Here is a 25,023-nt window from a genome sequence, read left to right on the forward strand (position 1 = left end):
GCTTCTGTGGCAGATGAAGGCGGACACGCATGCTGGGCCACAGGCTCCTTGCCCAATCTCAGCTCTCCCATTTGAGAGTGAGCAGCCAACACCCGGGCAGGTTGCAGGGACAGTTGGATTTGGCCATGCGCCATGGTGGGCCAACCGTGGTCTACAGCCACCACCCACTCTCAAGGGTCAATGAGCTGCAAAGAATTAGTTGCAGCTTTACAGAAACAGCTGGGGAGATTAGTCCCAGGCCCTCATCTTCTACAAAACATCTGTTCATTCTGCATGAGGGTGAAGATCAATGACCAGCGTCTGAGTCATTAAGAACAGGAGCTAGTGGCTTGTGGGGGCAGGAGGGCATCAAGAGACCATAGTAACAGTCCACGGCAGTCCTGGGACCAAGGCAAAAGGTATGTCAGGCAACCAAATGAGCAAGAGCTTTATCAGAGGGAAACTCAGAACAGGTATAGAAGAGGCATGTTTCACTGTGAAGATCTAAAGGAAAGGAAGATCCTGCTGGTCAGAGTGGGCCCAGGAAACCTAAGCATATCTCTATGGCTAGAATCTGCCTCGGTGGTCAAGTGTTATCCCTTGGACTGCTTGGTGGTGTAGAGCACACTGCCTCTCAGGATGGGGCTGCCCAGGTTGTGAGCCTCCGACACCTCCAGCCAACTACGGTGTTCACCTTGGGTTTCTGCAAAACTTGATTGAATGTGGGAAGGCGAGACAGATCCTCGGTCTGCCTTCAAGTCAGCTGCCTGGCGGGACGGGCTGGGGCCTGACCTGACTTCTCCCCACCCAAGCCCAGGAGACCCAAGCTTCCCTCCCGCCACGGTCCAGTGCCTGCTGGCGGGAGGCCAGGCCCAGCTGCACACCCAGGAGGGCGAGGCGGCGGTGGGGGCGTGGCGCCGGGCGGGGAGGGGCCTCACCATCGCAGTGGGCCTCGTCGGAGCGGTCCTGGCAGTGGGCCTCGCCGTCGCAGCGCAGACGCAGGTCCACACACTGGCCCCGCGCACAGGGGAACTGGGCAGCAGAGCACACCGGGCAGCCCGCCTCGTCGCTCTGGTCGTCGCACTCGGGGAAGCCGTCACAGCGCCAGGCCCCGGGGATGCAGTCGATCTCCCCGGAGGCACACGCGAACTGGTCGGGGGAGCAGGTGGGAGGCTCTGGGGGGAGAAGGGCCACCATCACACGGGTCCCCAGGCGGGAGAGAGGGGGCAGCTCGGGCCGGCGCCAGCCCTTGTCGCCAGGATCCTGGTGAGGTGCCTGCATGCTCTCCGGTCAGCCTCTCGGGCCTGCCTGCCCCCCAGCCCCAGCACAGACCAAAGGAAAGGGAGGAGGAAGTTCTGCCAAGAGGATCCCTTCTCTGTGTGGGGGAAGGGCCACGCTCTTGGGGCCACCATGCCCAACACAGCAGGGAGCAGGCAAGCTCAGCCCGGTCTTCAGTGGTCTCCCCACAGGCCCCTGAGGAGGCCCCCTGAGGGCTTGGGGCCAGTCCTCTGGGCACCGGAGCCTTTGCTGGCCCCGCTCTCAATCCAGGGCACATCAGCATGGTCATGCCAGAGTGTCCACCAGCAGACAGGGCTGGGTGGGTGGTCGGCACCTGCGCCACAGAAACAAGCTGAGGACTCTCCAGGGGCCAGCACACCGCAGCACCGTGGGGCTAACGGAAGAGCGGCCACTGGGCCCCGGTGCCTTGCTACGTCACGGGTGAAGGCAGAGGGTTCAGGACACTCGCAGAGCACACATGGGGATCCCTGGGAGGGGGCAAGGGAGGGCCACCTCCACCAGCACAGCGGATCCTCACCATTCCACACTGCCTGTGTCCATTTTTAAGAGCAGCTGGACTATCTCACTGGAAGCAGGGCTTGGTCACCCCTGACCCAACTTCCAGTTCTGAATCCTCATCCTCATCCTCAGTGGGGAGCCCCACATGCCTCTGCCCTCTCCAACAGCTCCCTGGTAGCCACCTCCCCGGGACAGTGACTTGTAGCCACCTGGGCTGGTCCTTCTGACCTCATGCCCCACAGGGACTGTGCAGGTGCCAGTCACAGCCTGGCGACATGGTGCATGTGCCCACCTGCTGCAAACCCGCCTACGAGGCTCCACAAGGGAAGCCGCTAGGATACCACATTCCCACGGCCCTGCCCCGCTGCCCGAGCCCACTGATCTCCATGGTGTGTGAGGACCTGCAAACAGGGACACCCGTGTCTCTATCTTGCTCTGGATTCTCCCTGTGCACATGGGGTGAGCTCTACTGCGCTGCACCCCAGCCCTGCAGCTCCACCTCTGCCTCTCCTGCTCATCACGGGTGCTCTCCAGTAAAGACCCTACATTAAAACAAGGTCCTCCACTCAGTTCAAGGACAGGTGTCCAACAGAGCCCAGAAAGTGGCGCCCTGCCAGGGCCGTGCAAATGAGGCAGACCCCGGTACGGGGCGGCCGGGGCAGCGTGCGGCTTCAGCGATACCAATTTTCCAGCACCCCCCCCCCCTTTATGCAGAAAATGGCAGAGAACTAACAGGGTGGCCTGGTGGGGCGGGGAGATGCAAGGATGTCCCAACACGCCTGAAATCCAAGACACAGGGACGCCTGCAGCCTCCATGCGCAACCCATGGGCCTGCCCCAGGACGGCCAGCTGCACCCAGATGCCGGCCAAGGCAAGAGCTCCCGGGAAAGAGAAGACTAGCTGCCCCGCTCGGCTCCGCCAAGGAAGGCACGCCAGGGTCAGCAAGAGCCCGGCACCCATGGCGTTGAAAGGAGCCAAGGCAGGTGTCCGCGGGTGAGCCACCACGAAGCTGCCATGAAGCCTCTGTCTGTCCACCAGGGTGGTTTCAACTGGCCCCAGGGGAAGAAGAGGCCAGGCCCCTGAGGACACAAGGCCTCTGCTTCGCCGTCTCAAACAGAAGCAGCCACGCAGTGCCACGGGGTGACCGAAGGGACAGAGAGAGGGCGCAGACAGGGAGTGGTGGCACCACTGGGGCATTAAAGTGCCGCGGGTCACGTCACAGGGCCCACAACTGAGAATCCAGAGAGCCCTGTCCTGTGACGTGGCCAGGGAAGGCCAAGAAGCTTCTCCCTGGTAAGCACACGTCCCCCAGGCTCCCAGGAAGGTGGAGCGGAGTGCGCCCCACCCCACGGGGGCCCAGGGTCGTCCACGGGAACCTCCGCCAGCCCTGCTTCTGCCAGGGCAGCTCGGGCACCTGTGGGAGCTGCACAGAGGGACCCCTCGGGGTCTAAGTCCTTGTGAGCCCTAGGCTGGAGCTTTAAGAAAAGCACCTGGAAGCTCCGGAGGGGGCAGCCAGAGTCCCCGCCGCTCTCGGTCACGGTCTTTGGACTTTGAGGCGTGAGGCAGAGCAGGAGGGAGCTCCCAAAGCAAGGCCGGGCACGGTCCCGGGCATGGTTCCGGGCATGGTCCCGTGCCGAGCTCCTGGTGACAGCCCGGCTCTGCAGGGCAAGAAGAGCCGCCGAGGAGAGTGGGTACTTGAGCTGGTGGCTGCTGCGTGGGGTGCACAGAAATGGCACAGTCCAAGGCCACCAGGGGGACCCCAGGGAGCAGTTGGAGAGGAAGCCCTGGGGTCAGGGTTCAATTTTATGACTACAGTCACCCCTACAACACAGCACCTGGCATTCCCAGGCCAGGTGTCAGGGACCACAGAAAGTGCTCCATTATCTAAAGCCCACAACAACCTACCAAGTAAGTGGCCTTGATTTCACAGAGGAGGAAGTAGAGCTCAGAGAAGGCAAGTGACCAGTCTGGGGGCACTCAGCAGGTTATCTTCAGAGTCAAGACTTAAACACAGGTCTGTCTAACTCTAAGGCCCCCGTTCTCGACCACCCACAACCATCACTACCATGTGGCCCCGGGGGAGCAGGAAGACAGACAGAACTACAAGAAGAAATGGACAGATCCCCATTAGAGCTGGAGAGAGTTCCACACCCCTGCAGTCGTTGACAGCTTGAGCAGGCAGTAAGGAAAGACACAGACGCCTGATCAGCACTATCAATCAAATGGATCTAACTGATGTTTCTAGAACATTCCACCCCCCACAGCAGAATCCATTCTCCCAGAGCATATGGAACATTCCCCAAGATAAACCGCATGCTGAGCCATGAAGCATACCTGAATAAATCTGAAAGAACAGAAATCATACAAAGCAAGCTCTCAGACCACAGTGGCATTAAACTAGAAATCAGCAACAGAGAGACAGCTGGAATATTCCCAACTATTTGGAGATTTAAATTATAGTTTTTAAATGACACATAGGATAAAGAAATTGTCTCAAGAGAAATTTTAGAATATTGAAATAATGAATTTACCTGAAAATGAAAATATGACTTATCAAAATTTGTCTGATTCAGGAAAAGCAGTGTTTAGAGGGAAATTTGTAGCACTAAATGCACACGTTAGAAGAAAAGAGAGTATAAGTAAAGAGATGACCCACTTTAGAGAGTGGAGCCACTGTAATTGCATAAGAAGGCAGGTCTGTGGTCTCACAGATAAAGAATCAGAGCCTGTTCCAACAGAGCACGCCGGGTCACACCTACCACCACAGGTCAGCAGGTTCTGTAGGAGCACAAGGTGGACTGGGCACGAACAGCGAGGTGTCCCGTCGCCCTTGGCAATGCAGATGTGGGAGCAGCCGCCGTTGTCTCGGGCACATGGGTGAGCCGCTGTAGGGACAAAACAAGACAGGGTGCTGGGGTCAGGCTCCTCCTCCCACCTCATGGGGATGAGGGACCGGCCCACACGGGATATCCTTCCACTTGATCTCTCAGCAGCCCTGAGTTTATTTCTACTGATGTGGAAAAAGGAAAAAAAAAAAAAAAAAAAAAAAAAACAGAGTCTGGCAGCAGTACAGAACTGAATGATGTCACAGCCCCGCCAAGCCCACATGCGCCACTTTTGCTGCCTGTCTTCACTCCCTAATTTGAATGGTGTCTCCCCCCTACACCCCAACAAAGATATGCCAGGCCTGACTCCTGGAATCTGTGGCTCTGACCTTAGTTGGAAAAGGGTTCTTTGCAGATGTAACTAAGGTAAGTAATCTCAAGATGAGGTCAGCCTGGATTATTGGGGTGGGACCTAAATCCAACAACTAGTGTCCTCATGAGAGGTAAAGACACTGGGACAAAAGAGATGGCCATGTGAAGTCAGAGGCAGAGGCTGGGCTGTAGTGATGCCACCACAAACCAGATTCCTCTTCCACCAGTCCTGCAACAGGTGAGGGCAGACCCTCCACTACAGCCTCCAGAGGGAATGTGCCCCTGCCAACATGCCAACACTGACCTTGGATTTCTGGCCTCTTGTTCTGGGAGAAAAAAATGTAAGTGGCTCAGTGCACGGTCATTTGTTACTGCAGCCAGGGGGCACTAACACACATTAAAACGGCAAAGGCACCAGGACTCCAGGGAGCTCCCAGTCACCTCTCCGGTGAAGAGGATGCCTCCAGCACCTAATGCAGGGCAAGGAGGGAGCTGGGAGGCTGGGCGGGCTGCCTCCAGGTGAGAAGGAAGGATAGGAAACACTCCACTCCCCCATCCCTCAAGGACAGGAACACAGGGTTTCTCCTCTATCTCAGGATTTGGTGTTCTTAAAAATGAAAGGAGTCATGGTTTTGAGCAGAGGTCAGCAATTTTCTTCTGTAAAGAGCCACAAAGCAATAATGTCCACTTCCCAGGCTGTCCCATCTTTCACAACACTTGATCCTGCCAGCCACAGTGCATAGGTAGCCATAGGTGACACACATGTGAATGGGCGTGGCCCTGTGTCCATAGGATGTGGTTTATAAAAGCAGGCACAGTCTGGATTTGGTCCAGGGGTGGCAGAGGACAAGGTCTGACTCAGAGTTCAGCTGTGGGCTCAACCTTCACCACCTGCCCATCTCCCTACCATCCTGAAGGCCCAGGACACACGGCAATCTGACTCTGATGGAGTGAGAGGCTGGGAGAGTGAAGGCGTTCTAACCTGAATCCATGGGACGCCTTGAATTACGCAGGGACTTCACTTGCCCAGGATCCAGTTAAGAACCCACAAGGACCGAACACCGGCTTCCCACAGTTAACACAGTGGTGGCTGAGTCAGTGGCTCAGAACCCACATGTCACTGTCACCAAAGTGTCTGTTTCACACATAATTCACTGACCAACCCCCAAGAGCTAAGCAATGGAGAAGCCCAGTGGCCGGGCCCCAGGCAGGACCTTACACCCAGCCCCCTGCTGAGCCCACTGCCCTCAGCTGCACGTGGGCTATGCTGGTGCAGGGCCACCAAGGGCAAGAGATGACCCAAGCTGATGTGCAGAAGGCAGGGCTGCATCTTGGGCGAGGTTTCTCTCCAGATACATGGACGTTAGAATCGGGGAGATGAGAGAGGAAGCAGTGGGCTGGGAACCATGACGGGCCAGGGGAGGGCAGGGGCAGATTTCTGTCCGACTTAGGAGCCAGAAGCCATGGCACCTGTGAGGACTGAAGTATAGGAGAGAAGAAGGCAGGTGTGAAGGGCGGTGCTACAATGTGGCCAGGGTACCACAGGACAGGGGCAGCAGTGGCCCCACTCACTGCTCTGTGCTCTGCCAAGCACCCAGCTGGCTGCCCAACAAAGAGAGGAAAGCAGGGGCACCACCACACAGCCCCCCACACCTGGGCACACACAGCCATGCAGTGTGGGGAAGAACCAAGAAGTCCAGCTGAGGAGGCCCCTCTCTCCCAAGCCCTCGGGCACAATGGGGGGGGTGGTAGGACCCTCAAACGCCCCCAACCTCCCCACTTCAACCCCCAGCCTGCAGACGTGAGGGGCTATCAGGCCCATGGTTTGAGACAAAAGGGATTCCATGGGTGTGGTTAAGGTAACTCATCAGTCGACTCAGTTCATCACCAGGGAGACAGATCTAAAGGTGAGCGAGTCTGGTCACAGAGCCCTGTAACCCAGAGAGGGTTCCAGGCTGGCAGGAGAAGAGGGCATCAGGGATTCGAGGTGTGAGGGGCCTAAGGGGGAGGCTCTCTCTCACTGACACAGGGGTGCCATGGTTGGGATCAGTGTCCTCCAAAGGCCCTCTGTTTAAGGCTCAGGGTGATACCACTGGGAGGCGATGCGACCTTTCAGAGAAGGGGCCCAGGTCTCCAGGTCACTGGGAGTAAGCCACTGCAGAGCAGTGGGACCCAGCCCTTCCTCTTTCTCTGTCTTAATTCCTAGCTAGGAGGTGAGCGGCTCTGTTCCGCACCTGCTACTGCCACGACGGCTTGCCACAGGCAAGCAGGGCCCATCCCCCATGGGCCAAGCAAACCCTTCTTTCCTAAGTTGATTATCTCAGGTATCTGTTACAGTGCCAAGAGCTGAGTAACGCAAGGGGCCACAGGGCAAGGAGGTGGCAGTGGCCTCTAGGATGCAGACTGACACCAGCAGACAGCCAGAGAACAGTGCCTGGCGGTACGACTGGCAACGCTCTGAGAAGCACGGGAACAGATTCTTCTCCAGAGTCTCTCCTCTGCAACCCCAGCCCAGCTGACACCCTGATTCTACCCTGTGAGACGGAGGAGCGAGCCCTTCTGCCCGTCAATGCCCGGATCTCTGCTCTGCAGAAGTGAGACGGTAGGTGGGTGCTGGCTCATTTTCTTTTGCAGAACTGGGGAGTGAACCCGGGGGTGCCCCAGCCCTGAGCTACATCCCTGGTCCTTCCTGCATTGAGGCAGGATCACGGAGTCACTAAGTCTGGCCCTGAACTTGCGATCCTCCAGCCTCAGCCTGTCGAGCCCCAGGGATTACAGGTGTGCACCACTGTGCTCAGCTGTGGGTGTTATTTTAAAACATTCAGCTTGTGGCCATTTGTCCAAGCAAGGTCTTGGGACATCTGGACACTTGCTGGTCTTCAGTGCTGGGCCACATTTGGTGTCCAGCAGAGCCCACCACCTTGCTGGGGTCACGTGGGCTGAAGATGGCCTCCCCACCTTCCCGCAGGATCCCACTCCACCACAGCCACATACAGAACTCTTCCAGGCTGACTTCCTCCACGGCGTGGATGCCTGTGAGGTGCGCGACACGGCCCTGGACGCGAGTGCGCTTGTCCCCAGTGGTCTTCTCTATGCGCTCGATCATCTGCTGCTGGCGGTCGATCCAGTAGAGGTGTCTGCCGAGCACAGTCAGGCCCACGGGCTGCACAATGTTCGCGTCCTCCAGAGTCAGGCGGTTGGCCCCTGCAGGTGGGACATGGGGTCCCTAAGTGGCAGCAAGACTGAGCTGAGCCTGGTCCACGCTCAGCTCAGGAGAAAGGAGATCTAAAGAGACGGCTGCCAGGGAACCTGGGGGTTCTGTGCTCTGGCCAGGGCTGGCCCTGGGGTCCGGGTCACAGGCCCCAACGGTGGACCTGGTTTCTGGCCGGTGGGAGTCCGGTGCTTTCCCCCTAAGCCCAGCTGTCCTTCTAGAGGCTGTTGGACTGAGCCCCTCGAAGCACCAACACTCACTTCTCTCCAGCCCAGGGGCTCGTCTGGGACCCACACCCTGGAGCTCTCGGGTTTAGGATCACACGTGGCAGGTCTCCGGGAAAGGTGGCAACTACTGCTCTTGCTGACAACGGGAGCTTCATGGAGGGTCACCTGTGAAATGCCGAGGTGCCCAGCCGCCAGGGAGGCCTCAGCACATACCTGACAGGTCGCAGCTCTCGATGCGCTTCAGGTCTGCATCCACCCAGAAGAGCCTGCCCAGCGTGTTGTCCACCACCAGGGCCACGGGACGAATGAGGCCCGTGGTGAACAGCACTTCACGCTCTGTGCCGTCCAGGGCTGCGCGCTCGATCTTGGCAGCTCGGTCCTGCATGTTGGTGAAGTATAGGTACCTGCAGGAGGGCAGCAGGTAAGGACAGGTGCCGGGGCTCCCTCTGTGGCTCCTCAGCCAGGACCAGCCCGGGCCCTGACCCCATGGGCATCCGGTCAGACAGCCCTGGCCTCCTGGGGCTGGCCCCGGTTATGCCCTGCACTAGAAGGAATGGTGTCCCCCAAAGTCCACATCCACCCCAGGACCCCAGAACATGAACTTATTTGGAAACAGGGTTTTCTGAAATGCAACTAACCAGCAATATAATATTATGCTGGGTCAGGGTGGGCCCTGGGAAGACAGAGACGGCCACACAGAGAAGAGGCCGGCGTGCCCTGAGCTGCAGGGTCTGGAGTGACGAGACCAAAAGTCACGGAAGCCAGGGTCCCTGGAAGCTGGAGGACCCCCATGCTCGAGGGGCCTGGCCCTGCCAGCAACCTGATTTCCAACTATGAGAGAATAAAGGTCTGTGGTCATAAGCCACCTCAGAAGTGGGGACTCCTACAGCAGCCACAGACACTCATCTGTGCCCCGGCACAGCTCAGGAGTCCCCGCCTCCTCGGAGGCCGGCTTACTCAGTCCCCGAGCAGCCACCTCAAACAACCAGGACTCTGCTGGAGCCCTCCACGTGCTGCCGAGGCTGGAGCTACTGTCTTCCCTGACGGACGGGGACACGGAGGCACTGGGGGTTAAAGCCACATGCCCAAGGTCACCTGAGTGAGAAGCACAGGAGTCAGAACTCAGCTGGGGTGTGCCTATGCTGGGGCCTGTGCACACCCCTGCCAGCCCTGACCCAGGTCCCATCAGGCAGTCCCTCAACAAGTCTACCTCGGGTTTACACACCAGACCTGAGGGACTTGACGAAGGCCACCATGCCCCCGTCCGGAGCCCCCTTCATCCTCAGTGTTGTTTCTGAGCCTCACACACGTGACTGTAGGTCCCACTCCTGCCCTGGCTTTCCCCTCCTGGCCTGTCAACCTGTCCCAGATGCCTTCCCATGGAAGACTCTGAGGACAAACAGGTGGGTCATTGAGGGCCTTCTGGGAAGGAGCGGCTGTGGAGCCCCGTGGAGCCCACAGAGGTGAAGACCCTCCAGCTGGAACACCAGGGAAGGGGTCTCACACAGGTCTTGTCTGACAGATGACAAGGCCATAAATCAGAAGACACATCCTCCTTAGAGTCCCTCCCAGGCCGCTTCCGGTCTTCCCTTTGCCTTCTGCTGCCTGCCATTCCGCAGGACTCCACTTCCACCATGCCTCTGGCTGCCAAGCCGGGAGCCTGGGAGATTACTGACTGGAAACCGGGGCGGGGAAAGCCCAGACCCAGCGGCTGCCATTTGCTATGGAGCCCGCAGGCCTGATCCACGCGCAGTGCCCACCCGCCCGGTCAGCCTCCTACCCTCGCTCTGCATTGACTGCAATGGCCCTTGGTCTGTCGCGTTCCCCCCGAAGCACCACGCCCATGGCGTCCCCATCGAGACGGTGGACGTTGATGGTGTTGGTGGCCTCGCACGTCCAGAAGAGCATCCTGCTGTAGATGTCAATGCTGAGGTCATGCGGCTGTCTGTCTGGGTTTAGGTTTTGGCTTTGACCCGGAGAGGTCAAAACGAAGGGCTGTAAGACAGAACACAAACAAAACTCATGCCATCAGAGACCCTGTGAGTACGGCTGCAGACAGCTCAAGGGAGGGCAGAGGCCGTGGTTCTTGAGTTTAGCCTGAGAATCAAAATCTCAACACCCATCTGAGCATGCATCCTCTTAAATCAGCTCTTGACCACATGCCCACTCAAGAACGTAAAGGACTATCTGGACAAGATCCCGACACCAGCCCCCAGCCTGGGGAAAGCTCCCAGCAGGACCAGTCGGCCAGCGAGCCCCTGCTATGCAGCACGGGTTGGCTGCCACCGGCTTCCAGACCCTGTCCCAGCTGCGCACACCCAGGCGCACAGCTTTCTCAGGCCGCTCAGCTCTTCTTTGCATTCCTAGGATTCGTGCTTTTGACTGGGACCCTCAAATCCCATTTTTCAATTCAGAGCCCTCGGACAGCAAGCGTGATGACCAGAGGTCACCTCTGGACCCCTTCCCTAGGGCGGGAGTGCACAGGGCGGGAAGGGGCAGGTGCTGGCAGGTGAGGTGTGCAGGTGAGAGGAAGGTGCAGCAGGTGCAGGAGACCTGCAGCTCCTCCTGAGAGCACAGGGCCGGCCGGGTACCAGCAGCTCTTGATGTCGCTCTCTACACTCCTGGTATCTCCACCCAGGGCAGCCCCCCAGGTGCCTGTGCTCAGGGGTGAGCCCTGGCTTCTGGAGCCCCCAACAGAGAAACCCTTCAAAGGGGCTTCACTGAATCAACCAAGGATGAGGGGAGAGTCACCCTGGTCACTCTGGTCTCTTTGGTCACCTCCAAAGCAACTGTGTTTGGAGTCCGAGTGACCTGGCCAGGCAGAGTGGGCTCGGAGCACAGCTAGCGGTGTGGAGGAGAGCACCTTCCTCTAGCTAGGGATGGGCCGGCATCTCGGCTCCTGCTCCCCAGAGGGAGCCCAGGCTGGCGCTCCAAGCTGGGGTGACTCAGGTGTTCTTTATCCGCTGCTTCCAGCAGGTAATAGAACAGGGCACCTCTAGGTGGCACAAGGAGCCTGCAAACAAAAAGAAGCCCCGAACCCAGGCCTAGCCTCCTAGTCACTGAAAGAGACACCCCAAGCCCCCCCATACACACACACACCCCAGCTCTGGCCAGCCTTGCTGGCAAGGTGCAAGCTTGTCGCAGGACGGTGCATCTTTTCAGGTCGCAACATCCACATTTCCACTGAGTGGTGGGTCTTGGGGAGCAGAGTGTTACTCTGCTGGGCACAGTCCTTCCCCAAAGCCACAGCTGCCCAGCTGGGGACCAAAGAGAAGCAAGATTCCAGTTAGTCCCGACCAGAATCAGGCCCTAGGCACAGAACTAGGACCCAGGAATCAGAAGAACCATGTTCAAAAGGGGCACAGGGAGCAGCCTGCTGCCCTGTCCTGCAGGCAGGCAGAACCAGGTGGTAATGCCCACAACTGGACGGCTTCGTCAACAGCTTTGGTGAAGCAACATTCACGCTGGCAGCTGCTCGCTAGCATTGGGTCAACCCGCACTTAGGTCTCCTCCTCACTGCCACAAAACCCTGGCCAGCACCCTCCAGCAGCGCTGAGCCAGAGCCAGAAGGCAGAAGCTGCCCACACGCTGCCACAGAAGAGCAGACGTGGCCCAGCCATGCCAGGAGAAGTCCTACACACGCCAGGACATGGAGGAGCCCTGAGGACACAAGCTGTGGTGATAAGCCAGGCACAGAGAGACAAACACAGTGTGTCCCACATAAGCGCGAGACACTGGGCCCTCAGACAGCGAGTGGGATGGGGAAGGGGATGGCGCGTGGATTTGGGGCCAGCGTGTCCATCTGTGAAGATGAAAAAGTACTGGAGGTACGTGTCCACGGCGATGTGACCAGGCTTGGAAGCAAGCAAGGTGAACCTGTGACAGTAGAGAAAATAGTAAAATCGACGCTACAGTGGCTAACCATGATGAAAAACGAGAACAAGTAGAAAGCAAACAAGAACAACCATAGTTGAGTGAATGCCGGGGATGGGAGGAAATGAAGCCAGAGCCCCCAGAGGAGGAAGCCTGCAGGAGGGAGCTGGACAGGGCACAGGAAGGGAGGGATGGAAGAGCTTGGGGAACATGAAGAGAGAGAGGGAAGAGCCAGGGACAGAGGAAGGGAGGGAAGGAAGAGCCAGGGGCACAGGAAGAGAGGGAGGGAAGAGCCAGGGGCAAGGAAGGGAGGGAGGGACTAGCCTGGAGCACAGGAAGCAAGGAAGTGAAGAGCCAGGGGCATGGGAAGAGAGGGAGGGAAGAGCCTGGGGCACAGGAAGCAAGGGAGGGAAGAGCCAGGGGCACAGGAAGGGAGGGAGGGAAGAGCCAGGGGGAGAAAGGGAGGGATGGAAGAGGCAGGGGCGAAGGGAGGGAGGGAAGAGCGTGGGGCACAGGAAGGGAGGGAGGGAAGAGCCTGGGGCAGAGGAAGCGAGGGAGGGAAGAGACGGGGACACTGAAATGGAGGGAGGGAAGAGCCTGGGGCACAGGAAGGGAGGGAGGGAGAAAAGATCCAGGGGCAGAGGAAGGGAGGAAGGGAAGAGCCAGGGGCAGAGGAAGAGAGGGAGGGAAGAGCCAGGGGCACAGGAAGGGAGGGAGGGAAGAGCCAGGGGCAGAGGAAGGGAGGAAAGGAAGAGCCAAGGGCACAGGAAGGGAGGGAGGGAAGAGCCTGGGGCACAGGAAGGGAGGGAGGGAAGAGCCAGGGGCAGAGGAAGCAATGGAGGGAAGAGACAGGGACACTGAAATGGAGGAAGGGAAGAGCCAGGGGCACAGGAAGGGAGGGAGGGAAGAGCCTGGGGCACAGGAAGGGAGGGAGGGAAGAGCCTGGGGCACAGGAAGGGAGGGAGGGAAGAGCCTGGGGCACAGGAAGGGAGGGAGGGAAGAGCTTGGGGCACAGGAAGGGAGGGAGGGAAGAGCCTCGGGCACAGGAAGGGAGGGAGGGAAGAGCCTGGGGCACAGGAAGGGAGGGAGGGAAGAGCCTCGGGCACAGGAAGGGAGGGAGGGAAGAGCCTGGGGCACAGGAAGAAAGGGAGGGACGGAGGGTAGACCAGGGCACAGGAATGGCAGAGCTGGGGGCACAGGAGGGGAAAACCATTTGAAATAAGGTAGCCCCAGAAGCTCTTCCTCACCTGCTTCCTCTTCAAAGCCTGTCACTGGCCCTGTCACCAGGACACCATGAAAGGCTTGTCTTTAAGGTAATTTGCACCAGTTGCTTCCTCAGCAGGGAAGCCACAGTTTGTCAATTAGCACTTCCCATTTTCCAAAGTACTCATGCTGACTGTCCCCTGTACCCAGAGAGATGGAAGGAATCCTGCTATCAGGCTACAGAGCCTCTCTGGAGGGAGTGACTGTCACCCATCTGGCTGGCCTCTAGCATCGCCACCGGTCTAGGCCTCCGACCCTGGCCTGCTCAGGGAAGTATCTTGTCAAAAGGGATGTCCAGCCCAGAGACAGCAGTGGCCTCCAGATCCGGGTGCAGGACGAAAAGTCTACCACACAAGCGTCACCCAGACATCGCCACGCACAAGCGTGCTCTGCATCGCTTTGACAAAGTCATGGCAGTTCATCACAATGACATGAGCGCCTCACAGATAGCTCGTAGGGACAGGGGTCTTTGGAAACATGAGCTGGGTGTCTGCTGTGAGAGTGAGGACATCAGTCCTGGAACGGTCACACGCCAGGGGGCAGGCCGTTCTGCAGGAAGGCTCGTTTTGGAAACACGACTTGGTTCCAAGGCCATAGTGGCAGCTCAGGAGGCAGGGCTTTTGCACAGTTCCACTGGTGAGAAGCTCAAGGGGGGCGTGAAGAGCGCACCCAGCATGGCGACAGTAACGCCCCTCTGCTCACAGTGACGAGCCGCACCCACCCACACTGGGTCAGAAGGTCCCTCACACCAGCCTCTTTCCTCACTGCACAAAACCACAGTCTGCCAGCTTAGTGCCAGTGCCCGTGAGTGACCTCAGGCCTTTGCCTGCCTGGCTGGTGTTGATGAGGGAGCTGCTGCTTCTTTCACACCATCTTGTACATGTCACTCGGGTCCTGCCACACCCCCGTTGCCCCCAGCCTACTGTTCCTGCCGTGCCATCTGCACAGTGCAGTGACTTCAGGAGCGGGTACTGCATCAGAGGACCGACTGCAGCCTCGCCGTGAGGCCAAGGGCACAGCCAGCATGGCCATCGCCAAGGGCAGCACAGCATAGGCCTCCATGGAGAGGAGGAGCTCCCGGGGCCTCCTCACCAGGGCCACCTCAACAACTGGGACGTCCCATTTCCACACCTAAGCGTGGCCAGGGTCCCACACGCCCAGGATCCATCCTGCAACAACACAGTCAGAGCCCGAAACACGGACTCCCCCACATCATGCCTGCTGCTTCTTCCCCGCTGCCCACCAGGACAGAAAGCACAGTGGGGCACTGCAGGGCAGGCTGCTGGGGAAGCGCCCACCCCCAGGCCCTGGGGCACCTGCCTGCGTCCCGTCGTCCTTGGCTCGCTTGATGTTCTGGCGCCCGTCCACCCAGTAGATGAACTTGTCCAGCGGGTCATAATCGATGGCCTTGACGTTCCTCAGGCCGTGCAGGGGCAGGATGAGGTCGGGGCTGCGCTGGTCATCAGGGATCATCCGGCTAATTGCACACTTCTGGCTAAACAGCAGGAAGGTGGAGGGCGCTGGAGTGGGGCAAAGAGACGGGGCTGGGGGTCAGCGGGGCAGGCCGAGGGCAGCCGGTGTACAGCTTCTGCACGGGCAGAGCCATGCCAGCCTGTGCATCCAGCTGACGGCCATGGGAAGGCTGGACGCAAAGCAGCTTCCCGCGGTGCATGATGGGGGTTCTACTCTCCAAGTTCTCTGTGTCTCTGTCGCTCCAAAGTGTGGGCGCACGAGTTTTGAAACAAATCCACGCTATTGCTAAGTTCTCAAGCTGGGCGGGGCTCAACGGCAGAGCGCTCGCCTAGCATGCTCGAGGACCGGGGCCTGATCCCCAGCACTGCCAAAAAAGGGGAAAAAAGTCATCGAAACCTAAGACGGAGGGAATGAAGGTGACAGCAGCGAGTTCAGACTCGCCCGCGGGGGCGCATGTATTGGGATGGCCCTGTGGTTTCCCACGTGCCTGCATGTACCCAAGGGGCATGCGGTAAACTGCAGAGAAGGAGACAGCAGGACAGACCCTCCTTGCAGAGTCCAGAGCAGCAGGTAGCGTGACAAGGCAGATCCGGAGCCAGGCGGGCCTGGTGTCCACTCCTGGGGCCGCAGCCCAGCTGTAGCAGTTGTCAAGGGAGCCTGGGCCTGGGAAGGACCGGGACGTCCCTAGGCCTTCTCTCGGTTCACTGCATGAGGCCCCAAAGAAATTGCTTCCAGAGGGACCAGAAAATAGGACAGTCTCTCCTTCATGCAAAGAACTAATGCCCAGATGCCCAAGGCCAGGGGCTGGGGCTCAGAGGCACCCGGACAGGCGGGAGGCCACAGTTACAGTCACCGTTAGAGGGCTCCTCAGGGTGGCTTGAAATCCAAGTCACCACCCACGTTTGCAGGGACTCTGAGTAACTGCACCACCCGCCAATCAAGGCCATGGCCAGGAAGGCATGAGAGCCACAGAACCGAGGCCCCGGCAGCGCAGCCCGGGCCCCAGGCCCACTGCACGCCCCCCCTTCAAAGCCTTGGGTTCCCCACTGACACACGGAGACAGGCGAGGCCAGTCCTGCAGGAGGTCCCCAGGGCTGCAGGAGGCCCAGACAAGCTGGACGACGGGCCTCGGGAACTGTCACACACTGAGCAGAGGTGAGTGACCGAGGCCTGTCACTGACAGCACAGAAGGGCCTGCGGCAGAACTGCTTGCACCCACAAGCCTGGGGGAAGTCCGGCCTGGAACCCCACTGTGAGAACAGAGGCCCGCCTCGATCAGGTCAGTGTAGGGCACGTGAGCTGCCGTAGGCCATGGGACTGGAGCCAGCCTGCCTTCCCTACACGTCCCTGCATGTCCCTTTGCTCTGGGTTCCTTGTCTGGGAGATGGGGACGGGGCTACTGTCTGCCCTATAGCTCAGGGACTGCGTGAACACTGCAGAAAGCCCTGAGAGCAGCATGTCCACAGACCCACACACGCTCTAAGCCCCACGTGGGATCTGCCAGCTGAGGGCATGGCCCATTCAGTTGTGTCTTACTAAAGTAATAGGTCCTTCACCCAGTCTAGGTCACCAGGGAGCACCACAAAGCTTGCGTAGCGCACAACCTGCCCAACCGTCCCTATACACCAAGGTACCAGGAAGATGAGAAGCTCCTCTCCCTCCAGGCCCAGGGCCAGCTCAGTGAGGGATTGAGGCACAGGGGAAACAGGTACTTACGGCTGCAGTTGCGGCTGCTGGGGTCCAGGGTGTAGTGTGAGGCACAGCCACAGCGGTGGCCACCAGGGATGGCGAGGCACAACTGCCCACACTGGCCGTTGTTGTGCATACAGTCGTTGAGGCCATCCTGGCGGGAGGAGTGGAACACCAGGATGTCCATCACAAAGTCCAGGTGGCCCTGGATGAGGGTGCGGTTCCGGCCGCTGGTCTTGTCGGCCCTTTCGATACTGTGCAGGTTCCAGTCCGTCCAGTAGATGTAATCACTGTACTGCGTCAGGCCAAAAGGGTGCGGGAGGTCGTCGGCAATCACGACACGCTCCTGACCTACCAGGGGACACAGCACAAGGTTGGCAAGAAGAGCCTGCATGTGCAGAGGGCACGTGGGTCCCCCCTGTGCCCAGCAACTACCTCTGAACCTCGAGGTGTCGGTGGCTTCGGATAACAGACAGATCTACCAAAGCCAGACGCACGCCCACCCAGCAGTCCCACCCTAGGCGTACCACCGAGAAAAGCAGACGCAACGTCCACCCAGCAGGACATGAGATGGTCTGCAGCATGGTGTCTGCACCCCACAAACACCAGAGCAGCCCAATGAGCTCAGTCATTAGGCTGAGCACAAGCTGTAGAAAGTTTTAGAACAGCAAGACTAATGTACAAAGAGAAGTCAGGGCAGCAGTTACCCCAAGGAGGGATGGACTGGGAGGGACAGAGGGAGACCTGGGGCTGGACTCTTCCTCACCCTGCTCCAAGTGGGAGCCACGCGCGTTGTTTATGCACACAGGTAAGTGTGTAAAAATCCTTCCACCTGACCACTTCAGATATCTGTGCTTCACCATATATAGGTTACTTTTGCTAAAAGTTTCAAAATCTACCTTTTTAAAAAACCAAGCCCTGGAGTGACTCAGTCTAGGACACCTGCTCCTCTACCGATCAGCATGTGACCTTGGAAACCCACATCAACTCCCTGATCTTGGTCTTCCTGTCTGCAAAACAGGGACTATTTTTTTTTTTTTTTTTGGGGGGGGAGGTGTTAGGGAACAAACCCAGGGCCTCACACACGCTAGGCAGGCACTCTACCACTGAGCCACAGGCCAGCCCCAACACGGGTAAGCCAAAGAGTGTTCCCATGCCTGGCCATGTGACTCGGATGTTACAAACCGTGACACACAGAGAGACTTGTGATTCCCATCCTGACACACATTCCATGATGTCATGTGGGTACAGTGCCCTTCCAGTAGCACCTGACAAGCGTCCAGTAAAAACCTAGCTTCTGCCAAGGAAGTCCACGCCCTCACCTTCAGAGCGTGTGAACACATGGCCTTACAGGCAAAGGGACTTTGCAGGGATGACTAGAAATGCTGAACGGGGAATACAAGCCTGGTCCACATGGAAGGCCAAGGCTCACGGCTGCTTGGGCCACTGTGGAGGGGCTGAGAGGAGTTCTGCATGTTGCCCTGTTCCCAGGGCCTCTGGCCCTTACCCAGCATGTTGGAAGACTCAATCATGTTAGTGTCCAGGTCAGTCCAGTAGAGACGCTGGTCAGCATAGTCGATAGTGAGGTCGTTGGCCCGGCCCACCTTGTCCACCAGCGTCATGCAGTTGGTCCCATCCATGAAGGCCCGCACAATCCTGGGCTTGCCACCCCACTCGGTCCAGTAGATGTAGCTGGAAGGCGGGGGGAGGGGTGGGACAGGTGAGTCCATGCTCAGTCCACCGTAGACAGCGACAGGGAGACCTACTGCCACTCTTCCTCAGCTTGGCCTTTCCTTTCTGGAGAAAGCCACATCCAGGAATGTGCAGGAGGCAGGGAGGGGCAAGACCCTGGCTGAGCCGCAGCCCTGACCTCCCCTAGGCTGCCATGGCGAGCCCTCCTGGATTCCCAGCACAGCCCCCCTCAGCAGGTAAACTCCCACCCGCAGCCACAGAAGCAGGCGCCCAGGTAAGGCAAACACGCAGCAGGCCCCAGGCTGGGGTCCGTGGTGGGGTCAAACGCCGACTGAGCTGGCCAGGATGTATGTGACCCAGGACAGCCCTGGACTCAGAACCGGAGGCAGAGGGGGCGGGACAGGGCTCCGCCGCCCCGACCTGCACAGGGTCTTGGAGCAGGCCTCCCTCTTCTCCAGAGCATTGGGAAAAGGAAGCTCATGCCCCCATTCCAGAATTTTGGAAGTTCCAGTTGCCCTCCGGTCGAAACCTGAACATCCTTCTCTTTGTCCTACAACCTCCCCTGCCTCCCAGGACACTCTGAGAGGACCTGGGTGAAGCGGCATCACAGTGCCCGATGGCAACTTCTGTCACTTCCGTCCCCTCTGGGAACGAACTGCACCACCTCCAAGGACACTTCAAGGTGGTCAGAGCAACCTAGTCGCAGAGTGCCAAGTGGGCGGCCAGCTCTTCAGCCCTATCGGCATGGCCACACTGGCAGAGGCAGAGGTGGGAGGAACCCACAGGAGGGACAAGAGTGGCCCTTACCCCTTGGTGGGATCCAGGGCCAGCGACCGAGGGTTGTCCAGGTCCCTCCACACAAGGACCTGCCGGAACTGCCCGTCCAGCCGGGCCACTTCGATCCTGTTGGTCCCAGTATCGGCCCAATAGAGGTTCTTGCCCATCCAGTCGACGGCCATGCCTTCTGGGTAGTCAAGGCCAAACTCAATCACATGCTCCACGGAGCTGCCGTTCATGAAGGCTCGGCTGATGGTCTGGGAGGTGGGAAGAAAGGGCCGCAATTTAGGAACCATGTCTACTTACAACCCCGTGTACACGTTCACCCAGGAATCTTCCTCGTAAAACTATTCCAAGGAACTATTAAAAATATGAGACAAAGGACTATGGAAAATGTGTTTTAAGAGGCCTTACCGTGGGACTGTTTAGAGTGGGGCAGAGGCGATGCGACCACTTATAAAAGAGAAAGCCCTGGTACGCCTAGTCGCGTGTGCAGAAGAGTGCCTCAAACGCTGAAAAAATCACGTTCAAGACTTCACAGCTTAATAAAATGCCTGCTGTAACGGCAGGCGGAGGATCGGGACACGGGGCCTTATGCAGCCGGAGCTGTAATTGAGGAGGAGGCCAGTGTGCCAGACCCTGCCTGGGGTTGAAGAAGCCTTCCCTCTCGTGACCCAGGAAGCTTGCATCTGCCCTGAGAATGAAAGTCTGCTGCGCAGACGGGCTTGGGCCCCGGAGCAGGCAGGCAGGCCTGAGGCCAACGTGCATCTGGAATTTATAACAAAGGTCCTCGCACAGAAGCACGCTAGAGAGCCTGAGTGTGGCTCCTGGACCTGCTGGCTACACGCCTCCCCTAGGTGCCCTGATATTGTACCAGCTTGCTTACTATTAACGTCAGTATCGCAGTGCTCTAAAAACGGCTCCCAGCAGGGAGGCAGTGGGGGCTGAGGAACACTTCAGCACGCAAGCCACAGGTGTGTGTCCAGCAACGGTACCTTCAGACTGACGTCCGTCCAGTAGATGTGGTTGTTGGACACGTCGAAGTCCAGCGCGGAGGCCTCCTTGACGCCTGCGAGTGGGATGGCCACGTCGTTGTTGTTGGTCTCCAGGGAGATCCTGTGGATGGCGGCTCTGCTCGTGAACACCAAGAAGGCCTCGGGGACGATGCAGGTCCTCATGTCGCTCAGCAGCTCCAGGCCGATGGGGCAGCCGCACTTGGTGGCGTGGGGTGTGAAGAAGCACAGGTGGCTGCACCCGCCGTTCCCGTCGGCACACGGGTTGGTTCCTGGAGGGAAGCACGCACTCTAGACATCCTCGGCCCGGCTTGGCTCCCGACGTGCGTCAGTTGGGGGGGTGGAAGAAAGCCATGGGCAGTGGCGATCAGAGTCCTCCCGGATGGGGCCGCATGGCGGGGAAAGTACCAACAGGGCCCACCACCTGCCTTAACTCAGCCCGCAAGGCAGGAAACTTTCCCATCCTGCTTCTCAGCGGAGGAGACAGAAGCACAGAGAGGCTTCAAGGGCCTGAGCGCCAGCAGGCAAGGACACTTGATGCCACCAGCCAGTGACTGAGCAAGCTGCCCTCCCCAGGCCTTGGCCCCGGCAGCTCCCAGGACTGGCCCACTGATACCCTTGGTAACCTGGGAAACTCAGGTTTGCCCAGCACAGCCGAGGGGCCTCGCTTTCTCGAAAGCAGACAGTAAGTGGCATGTTCGTGTGTCCTGGCCGGCCAGTCATTACTCCCAGCTACTGAAGTGCTTTTAAGTTGGTTTTAATTTAATGCTAAGCATTTCAGCTAAAAAAAAGAACCTCTCCCCCCGCCTCTCAGGGAGTCAGGAGATTCAAGAGAGGCGTGGGCAAGCCTCGGCCTCAGGGGGCGGGTCGAGGGGCAGCCGGAGGAGGCGCCTGCTTCCCAACAGCCCCTCACGGGCGGCCCGCCCTCCACAGGGCAAGGCGTGTTTCCACAGGTGGCTGGAAAAGCTGAGCCTGTCGGCTCCAGGCCTTTGCCTCAGGAGTGCAGGTGTGAGAAGGGCTGGTCCCCAGTAAGAGGAAGCACGGCTGCCACAAGGTCCCCACGCACCTCCCCACCAGGCCTCCACCTGCTGTCCTGCCCAGGACCCTGCCCGCTCTGCTCCCAGTCCCAAGCTCAGTCACCTACCCTGCTTGTTTTCTGTTGTTGCCAGGGGTGGAACCCAGGGCCCCACCCAGGCTGGACAAGCGCTCAGCCCCTGAGCCACGCCCCTGGGTCCCCTGCATATTGTAGAACCAGACACCCCACCACCACCACCACCAAAACCACAGCTGCAGCCTCCCAAGGGAAGCGGGGCTGGCTGGGGGCATCTGGCCACCAGACTGTAGGCGACTCCACCCCCGGCACTGGGCCCTCCCTGTTCTCTCACTAACCCGCAGGTAAAGGGTTTCCCAAGTGCCACTGACACGCAGGCATGGCACCAGGCACCAGCCAGGAGCATGGTCTCTGCCCATGGCACCTCCGGTCCCTTCCCCCAACACCTGGACGCTGCTCTAAGGTGACGTGTGCACCTGTGTTTGAAACCTTCGCAGAGATAAATCTCCCCACCAGAGGCCTCCCAGTGAGCTCTCCACTGACTCTCATTTTCAGGTAGAGGCAGGTGTGTCTGTGGGTCCCAGCCTGGCCTCAGTGGACAATAGTCACAGTTCAGCCCCACAACAGACCATGTGCGTTCTTGGCTTGGCCGCCATAGCTGTGTGGCCTCATCACAGTAACTGTGACAAGCGTTGAGGCTGCTGTGGGCACCAAGGACCTCAGCCGGGGCTGGCACACCGCTGATGCTCCAATGTCAGCCACATTCACGGCCGACATTCCTGGTCGGTCACCACGCCCCTGACCACCTCCCTGGGAGGGCACTACTGCCATCCCCTCTGTCCTAAACCAGACACTCCCTCTGCTTCCTGAGTGGGGTCCCCCCACAGGGCACTAACGGTCTGGACCTGCCACTTGCTGCTCACGCGGCTGCTCCAGCAGAGCAGTGGCTCATGTTTCCCCAGACTCACCAACAACCTTGGCCACGTTCACGGCTTTGAGTCCCATCAGGTCGGGCAGCTGGTCGATGATGACGTCCCTGCTGGCCTTGACCTTGTGCACCCGCTCGATGCTGCGCCGCTGCCAGTCGGTCCAGTAGATGAAGTCCCCCAGCAGTGTGAACCCGAAGATGTGCGGAAGTTTGTCCTCCAGGAGGGTCCGCCTCTTCGTCCCGTCCACGTTGATCACCTGCGGGCCCACAGGGATGGGTCTGGAGGGCCGAGGCTGTGCCACTGAGAGCAGGGCCTGAGCAGCCCCAAACGAGGCGCCCCTGCCCCTTACAGGTACCATAAAATGCCAGGTGCCGCAGCTCATCGGGTGCTGGGTAAGTGGCGTGAGCATCGTGACGCCACAGCCCTGCGGACGGAGCAGTGACAGGGCCAGCTCCAGCCCCCCACTGCCTCCCAGGCCTGGGTGGACACTGTGCTGGATCAGGCCTTGCCCGTCACTGCTGTCCACAGGCCGGCACTGCCTGGAGCAGCAGTGGGTGGACTCAGACCAGGTGGGCGCTACAGAAAGGAGTCCTGGGCTCGATCAGCGATGCCTGCCACAGGTCCTACGGGGTCCCAGGTCACATACAACACAGGGAACTTTGAAAGGCTGGGCAACTGCAGGCCGCGGGCAAGTTCCTCCCACAGCACTGCGAGCCCGGCTCCCCAACTCAGCACCATATGAGCAGTGGGGCCTCTTGGGTTCTTGGTCTGGCCTGCAGCCCAGGACGCTTCCTCCCTGTGCACTGAGACAGGAACACTAGAGCTTTCTCTTGAGGAGCCGATGCTCAGTACAAGCTGCTGCAATGAAGGCCATGGGCCACTGGCCAGCGGGAAACACCTTAAGGAGCTGAAGCAACAGATGGGTGAGCAGGACGGGCACCGCATGGGTCACAGGATGGATGGGCACGAACAAGCCAGTCCAGGCCTCAGGGCTGCTGAGCTGGTCCTGCTCGCTGCTCCCGGCAAAGCTAAGGTACTGCTTTGCAGGACAGACGCACAAGGCAGACAGCAGAAAAGACTGGTTCTCGGCGACTGGACAACTACTCAGCCAACGAGTGAGCCACCCAGCTCTGCCTGCGGCACTCTGTGTCCTTGGGCAAGTCCTTGTACCCCATGGACCTCAGTTTCTCTGCCCGTAAATGAAGGGAATGGACTAGGCAGTAACTGAGTCACCAGAAAACAAAGAGGCATGGCCGGGACCAGACCTGGAGCCGGTCACTCCCCCAGGTTGGGCCAGCAGGAGGGCGGAGTGAAGGCCGCACCAATTCCATCGTGGACTCTCAGAACCACTCAGGTGAGCACAGAGGGCAGGTGGGATGGACGGCCTCGGTCCACAGAGTCTGGGCTTCTTCTGTTTTGTGCCGCCAACAAGAAGGAACGCAAAGGGCTGGGTTGTGGCTCAGTGGCAGAGTGCTTGCCTGGCACATGAGGCACCGGGTCTGATCCTCAGTACCACATATAAATAAATAAATAATGGCATTGTGTCCACCTACAACTAAAAAGATCTTAAAAAAAGAAGGAACGTGAAGGTCAAGTCCAACACCTGTGCAGAGTGCAGCTGGGACATGGGCCCAGAACCACAGCTGGAAGGCCTCACCCTGGGTCCCCAGCTGGTTCCCGCAGGCAGGACTGGGCTGGGCGGGGCCTGCAGACGCAGCCCAGAGGGAGAACCACGCCCGTCTCCTAGACTTCTGTCTCTGCCTCCAGCTCTTAGTTTCCTCAAGGAAAGCGACACCCCAGACACGCTAAATGAACAGGGCACGAGAGCGTTCCTGCTTCATTCAAGAATACCAAAAAGCAGCCCACAGAGGACCTCGGAAGGCGAGGGGACGGGCGGGCTGCAGCTGCTCCCTCACTCCCCAAAAGGTGGGAGGAGGCAACGCTCTCTCAGGGGTGGCCTGGGCCACACCCCAGCCAGGGCAGCACCCCCAACAGGAGCTTCCCCAGGAAACCCCCATGATTGACGGGAAGCTGCTCCCCACCACATCCCTCTGCACAGGACACAGAGCCCCTTGGCGTGAGGCCTGCGAGCCACTCCAGTTCACCTGGGAGGAGAAAAGATCCCGCCCTGGCTTTATTTTGGTGCTGGGGTTGGAACCCAGGGCCTCTGTGTGCTGAGCACATGCTGCGTCACTGAGCCACACCCAGCCCCCCACCCTGGCCTTTTGATGACAGTTTTCAGCGGCCCTTGACCAGCTGCAGCACATCTGAAAAAACAGCTCTGCTGGATCAGGACTTTCCCAGATCCTGGAGCAGGAGGAGGGGAGCTGCCAATCAGGGCTCCCTGTGCCCAAGCCAGCAGCCTCCCGCCCGGGGCCTCTCACTGAGCAGGAATGGGAGAAGCCACGCTGCCCGCAGGAGGGGGCAAGCCAAAGCAGACTCAGGACACCTGCGGGCACGGGGCCAGGAAAGGACCTGGCAGCCAGGTTCTCTAGAACACAGGTCAGCAAACATTCTGTGTGCAAGACAGAAAATATTCCAGCTGGGAGGCCACAAGAGTCACTAGAGCCAAAAGCAACCACAGGACGCATAGATGAACAAGCGTGGCTGCGTTCCACCACAACTTTGTGAATAAACAAAAACAAAGTTTATTTACGGACACTGAAATTTGAATTCCATATAATTTTCACAGGTTATGAAATATCCTTTTTTTCCCCCAGCCATTAAAAAAATGTCAAAACCACTCTTAGCTCGAGCATGGTTTGAAAACAGGTGGCGTGCTGAGTTTGGTCTGTGGCCACACTTTCCACCCTGCCCTCTCAGGGCCTGGTGTTTCAGGAAAAGAAGTCGGA

The 25,023-nt window shown here is 58.9% G+C and overlaps 1 protein-coding gene across 1 annotated transcript in view; it reads right to left on the bottom strand.

Moving 5' to 3' along the window:
* The window catches only part of LRP5 (LDL receptor related protein 5), a 94,715-nt gene that overhangs the window by 9,843 nt on the left and 59,849 nt on the right, over window positions 1-25,023 (bottom strand). The window contains exons 8-18 of the mRNA XM_079103196.1: window positions 22,211-22,427; window positions 20,174-20,463; window positions 19,209-19,435; window positions 18,217-18,401; window positions 16,737-17,060; window positions 14,868-15,067; window positions 10,192-10,406; window positions 8,625-8,815; window positions 7,968-8,177; window positions 4,536-4,661; window positions 918-1,154 (exon numbers count right to left, since the gene is read on the bottom strand). Coding sequence (XP_078959322.1) covers window positions 918-1,154; window positions 4,536-4,661; window positions 7,968-8,177; window positions 8,625-8,815; window positions 10,192-10,406; window positions 14,868-15,067; window positions 16,737-17,060; window positions 18,217-18,401; window positions 19,209-19,435; window positions 20,174-20,463; window positions 22,211-22,427 — 2,422 coding nt within the window. The remainder of the gene's footprint in view (window positions 1-917; window positions 1,155-4,535; window positions 4,662-7,967; window positions 8,178-8,624; window positions 8,816-10,191; window positions 10,407-14,867; window positions 15,068-16,736; window positions 17,061-18,216; window positions 18,402-19,208; window positions 19,436-20,173; window positions 20,464-22,210; window positions 22,428-25,023) is intronic.

The sequence above is a fragment of the Sciurus vulgaris genome (genome assembly GCF_902686455.1).
Source record: "Sciurus vulgaris genome assembly, chromosome: 11".
NCBI lineage: Eukaryota > Metazoa > Chordata > Mammalia > Rodentia > Sciuridae > Sciurus > Sciurus vulgaris.